Genomic DNA, 16,700 nt, shown 5'->3' on the forward strand with positions numbered 1-16,700 from the left:
GCTTCCAGACAGAGAGCTGCTAGTGCTAGTAATGGGAAGGTGCTGTGCAGCTGTTCTATCTTTGTTTACTTAATGGATTTTCTACTGTAGGATAAAAGACAGAAGAAGCAGTGGTAAAACACTTGAGGGCTAAGAGTGGAAGATGATGTCATCTGGATCCCCCATAAACCCCTTGAATGAGGCAAGACGAAGATGCAATAAAAGCCTTGTCTGGAAGCACCTTAAGACTCCTGCTGAATCCAGAGAGCTTTTGAATAGGCGTATAGATTGTAAACAATAAACGTAGTAACCTGAATGTAGTATTTCCTTGTCAGTATTCCATGTACAGCTATCCCTTATTGGGAGGCAAGGTGAGAGAGATTATTAGGGGAGAGGATATTACTGAAGGAACTCTGGGTTAACTCAGAAGTTAGGCCTATATTACATGTGACCCAACAAATCAAATGCAACCCACCTCATATGTACTGTGGCTAGTCAGGTTCTTGACCCTGTGTCTCCCCCCCCCCCCTCCATTCCCCTATCTTTTCAGTCTCAGGCAGGCAGCTAAAACAGGACGTTAATGAGCCCTTGATGGGCCACCTTGCACCGCTGATTTTGTGGAGTCACAAGTTACGAAGGTCTGATGTAGATTTTGTTTCCACTGACCTACCTCTCTGCCTTGATTCCTTTCTTTTAAGATGGTTATTAAAAGCTTAAATCATTTTTATGAAGCGCTTTGAAACACATTTGGTGAAACTAATTATCACTATTGTTATCATCAATGTTCCTAGAAAGTCACTTTCTTTATCACGTCTGCTGTTCACCACTCCGAGGTCTTTGGATATGGAGCAGTAAACAAACAAACAAACAAATAAATAAATACATGATTTCATGTTATATGAGATACTAAATGCAAACTGTAACTTTTAATGCAGGTAAAAAGATAAGCAATTCGCTTACTAAAACTATTTTTCTTCTCTCCCTTTTCTTTTATCTCTTTTCAGATTCCAGTAAGATGATGGAAGAGTTCAGCCACATGCAAAGTCAGGTGGAATTACAAAATACTGGTTTAGGAAAGGAGGTAGTGATGAATTCTCTTGAAAATGATATCCAGGACATAATGGACAGACTCAGCCAGAAAAAATATTCATCAAGTCTGAAATTAAAAACAAATGGTGACTACTCTGGTTCTTATTTAACCCTCTCACAGCCTTTGCCATCTAAGTCCAGCCCTGTGTCCAGTGTTAAAAGTATGCCGTCTGTGACCAAAATTCAAGGAAACAAACCATTGGCTTGTGAGAGCTCTTATCTTTCAGACAAGAATGTCTCTGCAAAGCATATGGCCCCCATTTCAGGCACGTCTCCATCCTTAAGTGGGTACAGCCTAGGGAAGAGAGACTTTGATATTTATGCTACCAGAGAAAATGAAAAACAGTTTGGACATCTGGATAAGTTTCCCTGTTCAAAGTATAGTCATAAAAATAAATCTCATGATAATGTCTACTTCCCAGGAGTGGTGGATGGACGGAAAAACTCTGGCTCTCTTCTTGCAATGTGGAATGGAAGCTCAGGGAATGAGATCGTTCTTTCACCAGTTGGCGGTTCTGGAGCTGCCAGTATGCCCTCCAGTCCAAAGCAAAGCAGGAGGATGAACATTCAGGATATCCTGTCACTTCAGTCCAGGCCACCCAAACAGAAGGACCCAACAATGGAAGCTCTAGGGTCTAGAACCAGGAAGTATTCTGGTGGTTCACTGAGCCATATGGGAGTTTATAGCCGTTCGTTACCGAGGCTTTACAAATCGACAGAAAGTCAGCTTGTGCCGCTAAGTTTGCCACCAAGAAGCTCCCTTGGGAATTCCAAAAGAAAAAAGACTGCAGAAAAAGATCTTCTACCTCAAACTATGCTGGATGCTGACAATTATCTTAATTTTTCTTCTTATACCTCAGGGGTTTCGCCATATACAAACTTTGCACCTGAAAGCAATTCCTATGTGAACTCAACACTCAGCGTTCCTGCAAGCCCTCGCATAGCTCGGAAAATGCTTCTGGCTTCTTCTTCCTCATATGCATCTGATGACTTTGACAGAGTTGGACTCTCCGGGACCAGCCCCAGTAATTCTTTTATTCCTATGGATTCTTCTGAGAGAGTATTCCCTGTCAGAAGGAAAGTTTCTAGCAGTTCCATGGAGTTTGATGAAACAGAGCTGGAAAGCCTCAAGCAGACGCCTTTTGTTCGGGAGAGAAAGAATAGTATTAGCTCCATTTCTGGAAGGGATGACCTAATGGACTACCACAGGAGGCAAAGGGAAGAAAGGCTTAAAGAGCAGGAGATGGAACGACTGGTAATGCTTCTTTCCAGTTAATTTTTAATAACGTGTACTTCCAAAGCTAATCTTACCAAGTTAGAACTATGAATTGTGTGCGCTGCTGCCTGTTTTCAAATTGGGGTGCTTGACCTTCTATGTGGATGAAACACTGTCATTCTCTAAAGTTAATTGGTCTTGTAGCATGCTGTCTTAAAATCTGGGCAGTGTAATGAAACCATCTGCGTGGTGTAGGAAATTGATCGAAATTACAGCAATTCAGCCTGTGTGCTCTGCCAGAATGACCAGATATTTAAAAGCCACAAATTATATACTCTAGGGATCCAGCACTTAAAGAAAAAAGTTTATGTCATTGTATTGTGGTAGCTGCATAAGTAAACCCATGTCTCCAACCTAAGCTGTTTGGGGGCATACTTGTATGCATTTTGCTGAAGGAAACAAACCAAAAAATTCTGTGATGGCATGCATGTCTGATTGTTCAATCATAGCATTTTTGGATAGGTTTATTTATTTATTTACTTATATTGGGGAAAAACGTGTTATATGAAAATGCTTTAGTTTCTTAAAATATATCCCAACCTATAGAGAATTTATAATATCATGTGTATGTTTTCCACCTTCCTCATTACTCAGCTTGGTCTTAATATACCAACTCCTTGAGGTTCAAAGTCCTCAAACTTATATTATACCTTTGTGGGTTTCTCCCCGCCCTCCCCCCCTGTTAATTTAACCATACTCAGTTCCTGTACATTCCTGATAACTCACTTTTACCTTTCCAAGTTTTTGCAAAACCCACTCTAGGGCAATGCTTCCAGGTGAGAAGCTATAACTTTCAGGAAGTCTTGAACCTCACACTGTCTTCTTAGAAATGAAATATTGATGGATACTTGGTTTCATTATTCTTTTCACCTTATACCTAATGAAAGTGACTGCTGAATACTCTAGAAAGGGAAGTGGTCTTGTACTGCTCCCATCCATTTCAATGGGCCTTGAACAGAAGAGCTTCCTAGCGAATCGTTCCTATTGGCTCTTATTTTTGAAAATTAGTGGGAAAATGGTCATATCTATGTGTTAAATGTAGCAGTAGTAGTAATAACAGTTTATTGTAAAGCAATAAGACTTCAGAATATAACAGATAAAATACACATTACATTTAAAAATAACAGATTTGTATCAAAATCAAACAAATAAGAGAAAGGGCAAGATGCTTGCCGACCAGCCATATGCAGGCCAGATGGCGTCAAGGGATGTGGCCATGCCCCCCCCCGACATCAGTTGGGAAAAGCCTGTGCACAGCAAAGCCGCCCCAGATGCGCTGTGCCTTTCCCCCCAATGAGGGAAGACACAGCACAGGTGAAGTTGCCCCAACTGGTTGGAGAAGCACTCCAGCCTCAGCCAGGGACACTTCATTCATCCTCCCCAGTGGGGAAAGGGGTAGTGTTGGTGAATCCCTGGCATCGCATATCTTCCCCCTTGGGGGCAGTGCACTGTGCTCAAATGCCCTTGGCCAGTGGTGGGCAGAGCAGGTCCTCCCAGTGCTGGCTGAGTACTCCTGCCACCTGTATCCCTGCTGTTATCTCTGATCTGTGATCGGAGATAACACCTGGGATCCCCCTGTGTATTGCTCTGTTTGAAAGTGCTTCTGACTGATTCAGTCCTGCTTAGTTATGAGTAGACATGCAAAGCCTTGTCCTGTTTATTTGCCAGCAGACATACTGCTCATGCTTACTTCGGAGTAGATACGCTTCCTACTATAAATGGGTAACAATACAATTTGGGGGTGGGTTGGATTTTCAGCCTTGCCCACTTCAGGAGTGCAACCCAAGTTCTTCTAAAATTGCCATTCTAAAACGGAATTTGGCCCTCAGGCTCAAAAAGGTTCATCACCCCTGTACTAAATGGTGAGAAATCATGCATTTTGAACCGGCTGTAAATCTTTTGTCTTGGCTGATCTGTTCTGATTGGTGTGCAGCAATCAACAAGCATTGTGCTGATGTTCCTTCTCAGTGCAATCTGCTTGAAGGAGGGATGGATCGGGGCCGAGGAATGTGTTTCAGCAGCAGAGTGAGACATCGAAGATTCATACTGGGTATCCCACTGCCCCAAATAATAGAACAAACTTGGATAGTGTGGAAACTGCTGGTGTGTGTGTATATAGACTGAAAAAGAGCAATCTGTGATGAGAGGAATCAGTAATTATATTCTTGTGAAAGTCTAAGGAATTATTCTCATTTTAAAGATAAGATGACAAAACATTCTTTCTTATTTATTTGGCTGTTATTTCCCTTACACCAGCACTTTTTTTTTTTTAACAGCTATCATCCTGTAATAGGATGCAGGCTTTGCAACATGTTAAAATGTTAGAGACGGAATGTTTACATGTGAAGGAATTTCCTCCCACTTCATGTAGTTTTCCATTTTTAACATTTTGCAAGGGTAATTGTCTTTGAAGTCAGCCAGTGAGAGGACTGGGATTGGGGACTGCATGTTAAATGATTTGGAGCCATTAAGAACCAAAATAACTGCCTCACGCAGCCCTGGAAGGCAGTGTGTGTTTGTAGGACAAACTCATTCCATCCTTGGCGTGATGCTTTTTTCAAAAGGTCAGTTCCTCTGCAACTGCAATTCTACTGTCCTTCAAAGAAGCCTGTATATTATGCTTTAGTTAAAGTGCAGGCAGTTATGCAGTACCCACTCTCTGTTCCAACTGTGACAGCAGGAAATCAAACCAAAGGAAGATCCAGTTAATGAGTAAGGCTGCAATCTTATACCCACTTACCTGAGAGTAAGTCCCATTGAACTTAATGGTACTTGCTTCTGAGTAGGTAGGCATGTGATTATGCTGCACATCATTAATTTTGATACGCTGTTCCAAGAAAACCCCTTCATGGATCACTGCCTTGTTGTGGCGAAGGGGCTTGCGTAACTCAGTGAAGCCATAAGGTCTATGCTGTGCAGGGCCACCCAAGATGGACAGGTCATGGCAGAGAGTTCTGACAAAATGTGGTCCACTGGAGAAGGAAATGGCAACCCACTCCAGTATTCTTGCCAAGAAAACCCCATGGAACCTATCCCAAGGCTAAAAGTGATGACGCCGGAAGATGAGCCCCTCAGGTCGGAAGGTGTCCAATATACTACTGGGGAAGAGCAGAGGGCATTTCCAAGTAGCGCCAGAAAGAGTGAAGCGGCTGGGCCATAGCCGAAAGGACAGAAAGAAAGAATACACAGAAGAACTATACAGGAAAGATCTTAATGTCCCTGATAGCCATGATAGTGTGCTCACTGAACTTGAGGCAGACATCCTAGAGAGTGAAGTCAAGTGGGCCTTAGGAAGCATTACTAACAACAAAGCTAGTGGAGATGACAGTATTCCAGCTGAGCTGTTTAAGATCCTAAAAGATGATGCTGTTAAAGTGCTGCACTCAATATACCAACAAATTTGGAACACTCAACAATGGCCACAAGACTGGAAAAGGTCAGTTTACCAAAGAAGGTTTCCAAAGAAGGGCAATGCCAAAGAGTGTCCAAACTACCGTACAATTGAGCTTATTTCACATGCCAGCAAGGTTATGCTCAAAATCCTACAAGCTAGGCTTCAGCAGTATGTGAACTGAGAACTACCAGAAGTACAAGCTGGGTTTCGAAGAGGCAGAGGAACTAGAGATCAAATTGCCAACATTCACTGGATCATGGAGAAGGCAAAAGAATTCTAGAAAAGCGTCTATTTCTGCTTCATTGACTATGCTAAAGCCTTTGCTTGTGTGGATCACAACAAACTGTGGCAAATTCTTAAAGTGATGGGAGTACCAGACCACCTTACCTGTCTCCTGAGAAACCTGTACGAGGGTCAAGAAGCAACAGTAAGAACCAGACATGGAACAACCGATTGCTTCAAAACTGGAAAAGGAGTACGACAAGGCTGCATATTGTCGCCCTGCTTATTTAACTGATATGCAGAGTACATCGTGAGAAACGTTGGTTGGACGAATCACAGGTCGGAATTAAGATTGCTGGGAGAATTATCAACAACCTCAGATATGCAGACGATAACACCCTAATGGCAGAAAGCGAAGAGGATCTAAAGAGCCTCTTGTTGAGGGTGAAAGTGGAGAGTGCAAAAGCTGGTTTGAAACAACATTAAAAAAACTAAGATCGTGGCATCTGGCCCCATCACTTCCTGGCATATAGAAGGGGAAGAAATGGAGGCAGTGGCAGATTTTGTTTTCTTGGGCTCCAAGATCACCGCAGACGGTGACTGTAGCCATGAAATTAAAAGCCACTTGCTCCTTGGGAGGAAAGCTTTGGCAAACCTAGACAGCATAGTAAGAAGCAGAGACATCACCTTGCCGACAAAGGTCCATCTAATCAAAGCTATGGTTTTCCCAGTAGTAATGTATGGCTGTGAGAGCTGGACTATAAGGAAGGCTGAGCGCCGAATAATTGATGCTTTCGAACTGTGGAGCTGGAGAAGACTCTTAGGAGTCCCCTGGACTGCAAGGAGGTCACATCAGTCCATCCTAAAGGAAATCAACCCTGAGTGCTCATTGGAAGGACAGATACTGAAGCTGAAGCTCCAATATTTTGGCCACCTAATGCGAAGAGAAAACTCCCTGGAAAAGACCCTGATGCTGGGAAAGATTGAAGGCAAAAGGAGAAGGGGATGGCAGAGGATGAGATGGCTAGATAGCATCGCCGATGCAATGAATCTGAACTTGAGCACACTCCGGGAGAGAGCGCAGGACAGGAAGGCCTGGCGTGCTATGGTCTATGGGGTCACGAAGAGTCAGACACGACTTAACGACTGAACAACAACAATTCAAAGAAAAGGAAAGAAACAAAAGATATACGTTTCTGTCAATATGAATTATTGTGAAAGGATAGTTAATTATTCTGAGAACTAATTCAAACTTCCAAGTAGATATGTAAAATTTTCCTTGAACTTTTGTAATCATGGAATGGAGGAATTCTTTTTCAGATTACATATACATTCAGAGGTGGTATGGTCAAGTGAAAGAACTATACCATTTGAATTCCTTCTTGTTTGATCCAGCTGTCAAACAGAAGTAAATGAAGGCTACAAAACTGAACACACATACTAGGGAGAAAGCCCCATTGAATACAGTGGGACTTAAGTCTGAATAAACATGCCTAGGATTTTACTGCTGATGTGGTTAGTACTAGCTGTATGCCATCAATAACTGTGCTGTGGTAGCAGGAATGGCTTGCCACCTGACCACTTTAAATCATCCTTACAAGCTGGTTTTCCTAATAGTAGTGTTTCTTTTTAAATATTCAACATCACTATATAAGCTCATGTCAGAATGAATTTCTTAGTCTTTAAGGTACCACAAGATTCTTTGACATTTTAAGTAAAGTCTCTTCCTCTAAGCAAGCATTACAATTTAAAACATGTTTAAGGCAGCCTTACAAAGAGTCCAAACATTTACCAGCCCACCAAAATTATTATTAGCCTGCTATTCCCTTGTTAGTCATTTGTGGCACATCAACAGCTTAAAAGGACAAAGGTTTTGCAGCTGGTCTCCTGGAAGTGATTCATACTTGTAACTGGGTCAAAACAGGTATGATGTGGGATATCCCTACTTCTTTAAAAATTAGAAGTGGCAGTGGGCCCATGGGGGAAGCACCACTGGAAGAAGGGTCTGTAGTTTTTTTTTAACCCTTTCTCCTGCACCATTTTCCTGATTAAATCCCCCTCCCCAACCTGCTATAAAATCCAGTCCTATTAAGGCAAATAAATGACTTATAGGTAGGCAATTGCTCCCTTACCAAGCAGAGATAAAGCATGGATTTAATCCATGAAAGCAGAAGATTCCACCCCATTTCTACTGTGTGACTAACTCTGTGTTGGTGTAGCAATTCAACAATAGTGTAGTCTATATGAGAACTTATGTTCTGCATATGAACACCTGGTATTGACCTTTTCATCATGTTACTCTGTGTTTGTGTGTGTGTGTGTGTGTGTGTGTGTTTGAGAGAAAGAGAGAGAGAGATGCAGCACAGAATGGTTGTCTTCACAGAATGTGTACCAGGGGTTAGAACTCTGAGTTGTCTCTCCCTGAAAAACTCAGAAATCCCAGTTCACATGTCATGCTTAACAACCCAGGGATGGAGCACCCCTGGGTTGTTTAGCCTCATTGGGAGCAGTTGGGCAGCAGGAACCAGCACCCTCTCTCACCCCTGCTTCTTTCACAACAGCCCAGGGTTTAAAAAAAAAATGATTTGTTATGATGTGCAAACCGGGCCCGTGTAACCCATTGTTAACAAATGTAGAAACCTTTTAGCTCTCGTTTGTTTGCATGGCTCATGCTGCTGAGGATATGATCTGCTGGTGAAGAGCAAGAAGGAAAAATTCACAGCTCCGGTGTCCAAGTTGAGTAAAAGCACATCCTGTTCGTTAATTTAAGGATGTGCATAGTTTCACCTCTAGATGGTGCTGTTTAATTTAGAATCCAATTCTGATTCACGCAAAGGGTTGGTTTTAGGCCTCTCACATCAGTGATTAAAACAGCAGAGCAGTAAGGACATCTTTGCATTCCAGCTCAGTAACTCTGCAAGGCAGAGAACTGGTCATCTAAATGATAGAATCACTCCCAGGAATAAGATTTTTCATGTGTCTGGCACAGTTATTCAGTGCATCCAACCCTGATAAGTCGCAGGTGGACTGTGCCAGTTCAGGTGCTAATTTTAATAGCTGGTTAAGAAACCAGCAGGCTTAGCATGGTGGTACAAGCCACTATGCTCAGCACAAGCCAAATGGGAGAGCTTCTGGGACTGTTGTGCAAAGACTGTTGTGGGATTAACATCTTGTGGTTCAGAGGATTCCAATAGAATTCCACAGAGCCAGAACCCCCTGCCTTAATTGGAAGGATGTTTATTACAGAAAATATACTATGGATAAAGATTTACAGTCTAGTGGGAAGTAAAAAAAAAAAAAGATAAAGGTGTCCCCAACCAGTCGTGTCCGACTCTAGGGTGCGGTGCTCATCCCCGTTTCTAAGCCGAAGAGCCAGCGCTGTCCGAAGACGCTTCCGTGGTCATGTGGCCGGCATGACTGAACACCGAGGTGCACGGAACGCTGTTACCTTTCCCGCCGAGGCGGTACCTATTTATCTACTTGAAATTTCTTGCTTTCGAACTGCTAGGTTGGCAGAAGCTGGGACTGAAGACGGGAGCTCACTCCGTCACGCAGCACTCGGGTCTCGAACTGCTGACCTGTCGACCTTCCAGTCTGCAGTTCAGCGTCTTGAGGCTCTTGCGCATCCTCTGATCATTTCAATGGGTCTTGCCAATCCACCTAATTTCCCTTGAATCACCACAGAATAAATAGTATTCTGTTATTTGGGAGCTTTCTATTTTATGAAATATACCGTGTTACATACAAATGAACTTTCTATTATTTATTTATTACATTTATCCATTGAGGAACTCAAGCTGGCTACATGTGGTTCTCAGGTAGTCTCCCTTCCAAGCACTGATCAGACCCAGACCTGCTTAGCTTCAGCAAGGTGGCTGCCTCATGTGTCTTTAGACCATGTCCTGGGACCTGCACCATGACCTAGGACCATGTCCTGTGCACACTATTAATTGTAGCAGGTCTCCCAGTTGCTGCTGTGTTTTCCTGGTTTGCAAAACAAAATTTATGGTATGACCCACAGAATGAAGGTGCAATGAAACGGGGACTAGTTGGCAGCCAGTGGAATGATGGGAATAGACAGTACAAAATAGCAGCCAACAGAACTTCCTGTGCATAAGCTCTGTGATACCATGTTGTACATATTAAAATAGAAATGAGGTAACATATTCTCCCATTACCTCTACAGCAGTGATGGCAGAAAAGAAAGCTATATTTGTTACTTAGAGGCATTCTTGTAAATATGGGCATTTCGGGACATGTGATTTCTTACTGAATGGTCTGGCAAATCTGTTTTCTGCTTTGCCAGTATCAATTTTAAAAACATGAATTTGCTTTAAATTGTCTGGCACGAGTGTTTTGTGTTTTGAATTTGAACTATGAGCAGTTCTGTTTAGAAGCTTTTCTCTAGATTCACACTGGATAGAAATTATTTTTAGAGATACTGAGATTCTTGAGATTTTTTTTTAGAATTTTAAGGGGTTAGAGAACATCACTATATGCCAAAACACAAGAGTTTGGTACACATTATATAGATTATATTGTCCAAACTTCTTAAGAGCCAAAAAAAAAAATGCCCCTTGCAGTCGAGCTAGATTAAGGTAAACTGTTGGTGTGTGGGCTTTAATTTGATATCTCCTGTGTTCCAAAGAGTGGGTGAGGAGCCAAAACGAACATATCCTGTCACTTTATGTGGGGGTGGACTTGGTGATGGTGTATTGTTTATCCCAGTTCTTCACTGTTGCACCGAAGGTAGTAAAAGTGCCAGCAAAGTGCCCTGCTACTGCAACATCAAAAGATGGATAAATGCTGGAGTTCCTGGCCAGCAGTGAGACGGTGCTTTCAGAAATGGGTTGGCTATTCAAAGAATACAGGCTTAAGAGGAAGAGAGCAAATACAGGCTAAACAAATGAAGAGGAAACTGGAGGCTGGTGGAGAAAATGCGTGGAGGGAACAAAGGAGTTTTGAGGTGCAAGGTTTTCGTTGTCATTTTGTCTTTCTACTTTACTATCTTGCCTGTCTTGAGAGGAGGGGAGGGGGAAAAGGGGGGATTCAGTTTAAGGGATAATTAAAAGAATACAGTTGATTAGTAACTACACTTGTAGCTCGTCGATTATATTAATGCTTTGTTTATTATTAGAAGGCAGAGTTCAGAAGCAAGGGCAAGGCTTACCTTTTGGACTCATATACATTTTCACATGTTTTTCATGGATATGTGGAACACTTGATTTGCTAATCTCAAATGGCATATTTTTCCAGGCTGAAAGAAAGATGTAAGCAGAGTCCTTTTGATTCATAAACATCTGGAATTCTCTCAGCCGAGAGTGGGGCTGTCATTTTATACACACTCCGACTCAACGGGACTTATTTCTGGATACATGTAATACTGTAAGCCCCTTGAACTCAGCAGACTTAGTTCTGAGCAAACATGCATAGACTTGGGCTGCATCTAGTTTCTGTGCATTTGCCTAGTCTTGCTTTTGAATTTGGAGTGAGAAGTTGAATACATTGGTGCAGGCTGTCATGGAGAATAAGCTTAAAGGAACACTTGTTAACATATGAAAATTAGGTAGTTTAAGATGAGTTGTCAGTTCATGTGTTCATTGTTACTGCCTCTGGATGCAAAGGAAGTGGGGTACTGTATCATATTTAACTTGCATCCTGAAGAACCATCCATTTCAAACTGACTTTAAAAATGTTCTTGAAAGCCCTGTGTTAATGTCAGCTTTCGCAAATCCGTGGTGTTGTAATACAGCCATGGCCTCAATCTTGCAATTAGTTTTACTGCACAAATTCAGAGTATTCATGTCAGAATGTAAGCATAGAGGACTGTTTGCTGAATCATACCAGTTGAGAAATCCAGCTATCCCTTACATTATACTCTTACCCCAGTAATTACCCACAGTTTGCTTAAGATTCGAACATTTAAAAAATGGTCATTTGAGGATTTATAATCCTTCATTATAAGATCTAAACTTCTGCTTACTGAAATAATTGTTTCCTGTAGGTGTTCATAATTTCTGACAAGGTATTCATTTTAAGGGGTATAGAGCATGCCGCATACCTGGTCTGTTCTGTACAGTAAATCAGAAAATTTATGTTTTAAAAATGGCAAAATAATGCAGTGCATGTTTACTCAGAGGTAAGTCTAATTTTTTTCAGTAGAGCTCACAGTCAGGCTCAGTTGAACAGGGTGAGACATCTCAGAAAACCTCAGAAAACATGCACAGGATTGCATGCACAGGATTGCTCTGCATGACTGTAATCCTGTGCACACTTCACTTGAAGTAACTTCCATTGAACACAAGTGGATCTTATTTCTGAGTAAACATGCATAGGTTTGCACTGTTAATTTTTTTACTAATATCATATTTCAGGGTTACTTCTTCAGGCACTGCTGAAAGCATTAGTGTGACTAACATGTTTTATAAAGTTGAAGTCCAACACTAAACACATTTCAAATGGCATACGTAACACATATTCATATTCAGTTTTATGTTGGAAAAATAAATTTTGAATCCAAACACAAGCTTGTGTTACTTCAGGAATTTGAAGCCAGTTGATATCTCATCTGCAGGGGTGGTGGGCCCATTAAGGTTGTCCACCCCTAGAGACTTATGGTATCTTGGGGAGCTTCCTGTTGGCATGGTTGGCACTCCTGTTTTGAAGCCCTTGTCTTGCTATGGAATTGTGAGTTGGGAAAGGCTGCTAACATGATCGCTCCCAAGCGCCCCCTCCTGCAATGTAGAGTCCAATTAGCTCCTTGGTTTTCTGAGGAGATGTAGGCCATGAAACAGGCAGGGCGACAGCTGGAACACGGAAGGTGCAAGTCTCATAGTGACTATGATGGGACACAAATGAGAGCACATTATCATGCGTTCTTTGTGACAGTGATGGCGGCATTCTAACTTATCTTCTGCCATTAAGTCCTCAAGCAGCTGTCAGCAGAGATTTCTCAGTTGGTGAATTGGTTGTTAAAAACAAACTCTAATGAGGAAATTGGGGGGTCCTTTAAAACCTGCGGTGACCATTTGCAAAGCACTTTGCAGGTGAAATCGCTCTTATCCGCGCTGAGCTTGACACCATTATTGATACAGCTGCTGTGGAAATTGTCCAACCACGTTTATTCTTGACCCCTGCCCATCTTGGCTTTTAACAGCAAGCCAAAGGGGCTAACTGAGTTGGTCCAGGAGGTGGTGAATGCTTCCTTATGAGAGAGTGTAGTGCCGGCCACCTTCAAGGAGGCAGCTGAATGGCCCCTTCTTAAATCCTGTTCGGTCCCAAGAGGTTATAAAAACTCTCTAATATCCCATTTTAAGGCAAGGAGCTTGTGAGGGTGGTGGTGGTTGAACTCCAGGCCCTTTGGGAATCTTTTCAATCCGGATTCGGGCCCAGGTTTGGCACTGAAACAGCCTTGGTTGCCCTGTGGATGGCCTATGTCAAGTGAAGGACAGGGGGAGTATGACTCTGTTGGTTTTCTTTGATCTATCAGCAGGTCCTGATACCATTGATCATGGTATTTTTCTGGAATGGCTCTGTGGGATGGGAGTAGTAGGCACGGTACTATGGTGGTTCGCTCCTACCTTTAGACTTGCTTAGAGAAAGTAGCATGTGCTTTGAGGTCCAGCAAAATTCCATTTTGTCCCCCATGTTTTATCATCTGTATAGAGCCACTGGGAGAGGTCATCAGAGGGTTTGGAGTGAAATGCAGTCAGTATGCTGATGACACTCAGCTCTGTCTCTCTAGGTCATCTGATTCAGGAGAGCTTATGCAGGTATTGGACTAGTGCTTGGAGTTGGTAATGGGATGGATGAGAGCAATAAATATCAGCTGAATCTCTGACAAGGCGGCAGCATTGTCAGTAGGAGGTTCTCATACCTGGGAATTACAACCTGTTCTTCATGGGGTTGCACTCGTCCTGAAAGAACAGATTCGTAGCTTGTGGGTACTCTTTGATCCAGCACTGTCACTGGAGGCTCAGGTGGCTTTGGTGGCACGGCGTGCTTTTAATTGGTTTCCTGGATGGGGATAGTCTGATTGTGGTGACCAGTGTTCTGTTAACCTCCCAATTGGATTAGAATAAAGCATTGTACATGAGGCTGCCCTTGAAGATGACTCAAAAGCTTCAAATAGTGCAGAATCGAATTGCCAGAATTATAATGGTACCGCCAGATGGGAGCATATTATACTGATTCTTAAACAGTTACGTTGGCTGCCAATTTGCTTCCAAGCCCAGGTCAGGATGCCGGTGCTTACCTTTAAAGCTGTAAGTGGCTTGGGACCCAAATGTCTGAAGGAGCATCTCTCCCTGTACCAACATGTCCATGTCTTGAGATTTTCAGAGGAGGCTCTTTGCCACATGAAGCATGTTGTGTAGGAACTAGGCAGAGGAAACCAAATCAAACCGGAAGTATATTGCTTCTTGGAACTAGAGGGCCTTCTTTGTGGTGGTGCCCTGTGTCTGGAATGACCTCCCCATTGAAGCTTGACCAGTATCAATGCTGCTATCATTTCGGCACCAGGTTAAAACTTACTGATTTGCCCAGGCATTTTAGAATATTATGTTGGTTTGTTTAGCTTTCTCTGCTGTTTTTATGCTTTTGATTTGTTTTCATTGTAATGTTTTTTTATTTTATTACATTATATTATGGCATATTTTAGTTTTATGCCTCTTGTATATCTGATATCCTAGGATGAAGGGCAGATCAAAAATACTTTAAATAAATAAATAAACACACCTTTTAACATCTTATATATATAATTCAAATTCGGCAGTTAGTTGGTCATCCCTTTTTGACTGCCTTCCCGTTGACCGATCCTCATGAAACACACTTCATTGGAAAGCTCTTGACACACAGATTCCATGAGTAAGAATTGTTTTCATTATAATTCAAAGATGGGAGTTTATTTTTGTCCATAAAGCTTTTTTTTTTTTTTAAGAATTAGGCTATCTTCTATAACAATGTACTATAAGTTTTATTTTTAATATAAAATGTCAAGTATAATTAAACAAACATAATTAATTGCAAATTGGAGCAATATGAAATACGAACACATACAGATGTCTCTACACATTTATAACAGAGGTGCAGGCCAAAGTACAATGATATGCCAGTAATGTACTGCCTGTAAACAAATCATGAAGGGATTAAGAGACACCTACAGTTAAAAGTAACCCAGTCAAAGTTTAGTTATTGCTCAGAAATAGCCTCTAGCTGTTAAATTTAACAAAATAACAGTTAAAAGTCTCTGTACATCTTTATAAACACAGGTGCAGGCCAAAGTACAATGATATGCCAGTAACATACAGCCCATAAACAAATCATGAAGGGATCTGTGTTGCCATGAGTTGGCAAGCCTCATTGGCAAGCCTCAAGATTCAAGTTGTCAGTGGACCACAACAAGGCTGCCCTGGGGTTTACACGAAGAATATTGTATTTCAGAAAGTTTTATAATGATAAAAGATGTAACACTTTGAAACGCAGTTAGTTAAGTTAAATCTTTCGTTAGATTTGATTTTTCTCCACGAACTGTGTTCATGGGTAACCAGCTGGTTGTGCATTTAAATTGATAGTGTATATATGTATTGTGTGTTACTTAGAAGTTAGTTTGGTTGAAATCACTGGTGTCTGCATCCCAGGAAATGTGCTTAAGATCAGTGAATCTGTTTAGCATCAGTTCATGCACTATTCTTTTTCATGCAACTTGATAGTATTGATTTCTGTATGTCTCCTATCCTTCAGCTTTAATATTTTTCATTATTTCTTCCAATATTAGGAGCGCCAACGTCTGGAGACCATTCTTAATCTGTGTGCAGAATATTCCAAACCTGACAGTGATCCTGCCGCTGTCACAACTGTAGCTGATGTTCAAAAGATTAATAAAGAACTTGAAAAGCTTCAGCTGTCTGATGAAGATTCTGTATTTGAAGATTCTCAGATGACTTCAGAAACAAGATTCAGAAACCACTTGCAACCACCTGCTGGAGATTCCGACTTTTCTGAATTCAGTGAGCTGGGTCAAAATGCTATGGGGTTCTTTTCCCCTAGAGGGATTAGAGCAAATAAACTTTTAACTGACCACAGGACAACTTCACCTATACCCCCTTCTTCATTTTTGAAGGGTGTTAACGAATCTTCCTATCTTAGCATCATGTCAAAGGTAATAGCAAAACATTTCTGTTTGGAAATCCCATTCTCTGCTAAAACTGTTCTATGCTTTTGCCAAAGGAAAAATGGTTTAAAAGTTAACTTCCAATTAACTATTGCATTTTTGAATTTTTAAAAAAGTTTTGCTACAAGAGCTGTCAGTTTTGTGGCCACAATTCAGAGAAGTACACAGTTGTCCTTTTTCCTTCTTTTCTGAATAGTAACCCCTTTCTCTTTGGGTTCCAATGCCATTTGTGACTGAATGCCACTGCCAAGGATCAAGAGGAGAAGAATTTGTGTGATTTTTTACCTGCCGCCACTGTTTAACAAAACCGAGTTCATGTAGTGGTGCAAACTGCGTACAGAGCAGATCTGAGCTGGGCCTTCTACTCCTGGCTACTGCACAGTGGTGGCATCTAGGAAGTGCACAGACCTGTAGCCAGCACTCAGTGTAACAGATAGGAAGAGCAGCATATATCCATTATAGCCCAAAATAAAGTGGATGACATTTGTCCCCCAGTGCTGGCATGTGGTTCAAATATAGCTCCTCTGTAGGCCTGGAGAAGAGATGATTAAGAGGCAATATGACCGAGC

General features: G+C 41.7%; 1 protein-coding gene across 11 annotated transcripts in view; it reads left to right on the forward strand.

Annotated features, from left to right (window-relative positions):
* The window catches only part of PHLDB2 (pleckstrin homology like domain family B member 2), a 106,617-nt gene that overhangs the window by 23,121 nt on the left and 66,796 nt on the right, over window positions 1-16,700 (forward strand). For all 11 annotated transcript variants that reach the window (XM_084843359.1, XM_084843362.1, XM_084843363.1 and 8 more), the window contains 2 exons: window positions 984-2,323; window positions 15,736-16,119. In XM_084843359.1, coding sequence (XP_084699485.1) covers window positions 984-2,323; window positions 15,736-16,119 — 1,724 coding nt within the window. The remainder of the gene's footprint in view (window positions 1-983; window positions 2,324-15,735; window positions 16,120-16,700) is intronic.

Source organism: Heloderma suspectum, chromosome 3, assembly GCF_057233095.1.
Source record: "Heloderma suspectum isolate Gila_16-S chromosome 3, 16-S_ref, whole genome shotgun sequence".
In the NCBI taxonomy this organism is placed as follows: domain Eukaryota; kingdom Metazoa; phylum Chordata; class Lepidosauria; order Squamata; family Helodermatidae; genus Heloderma; species Heloderma suspectum.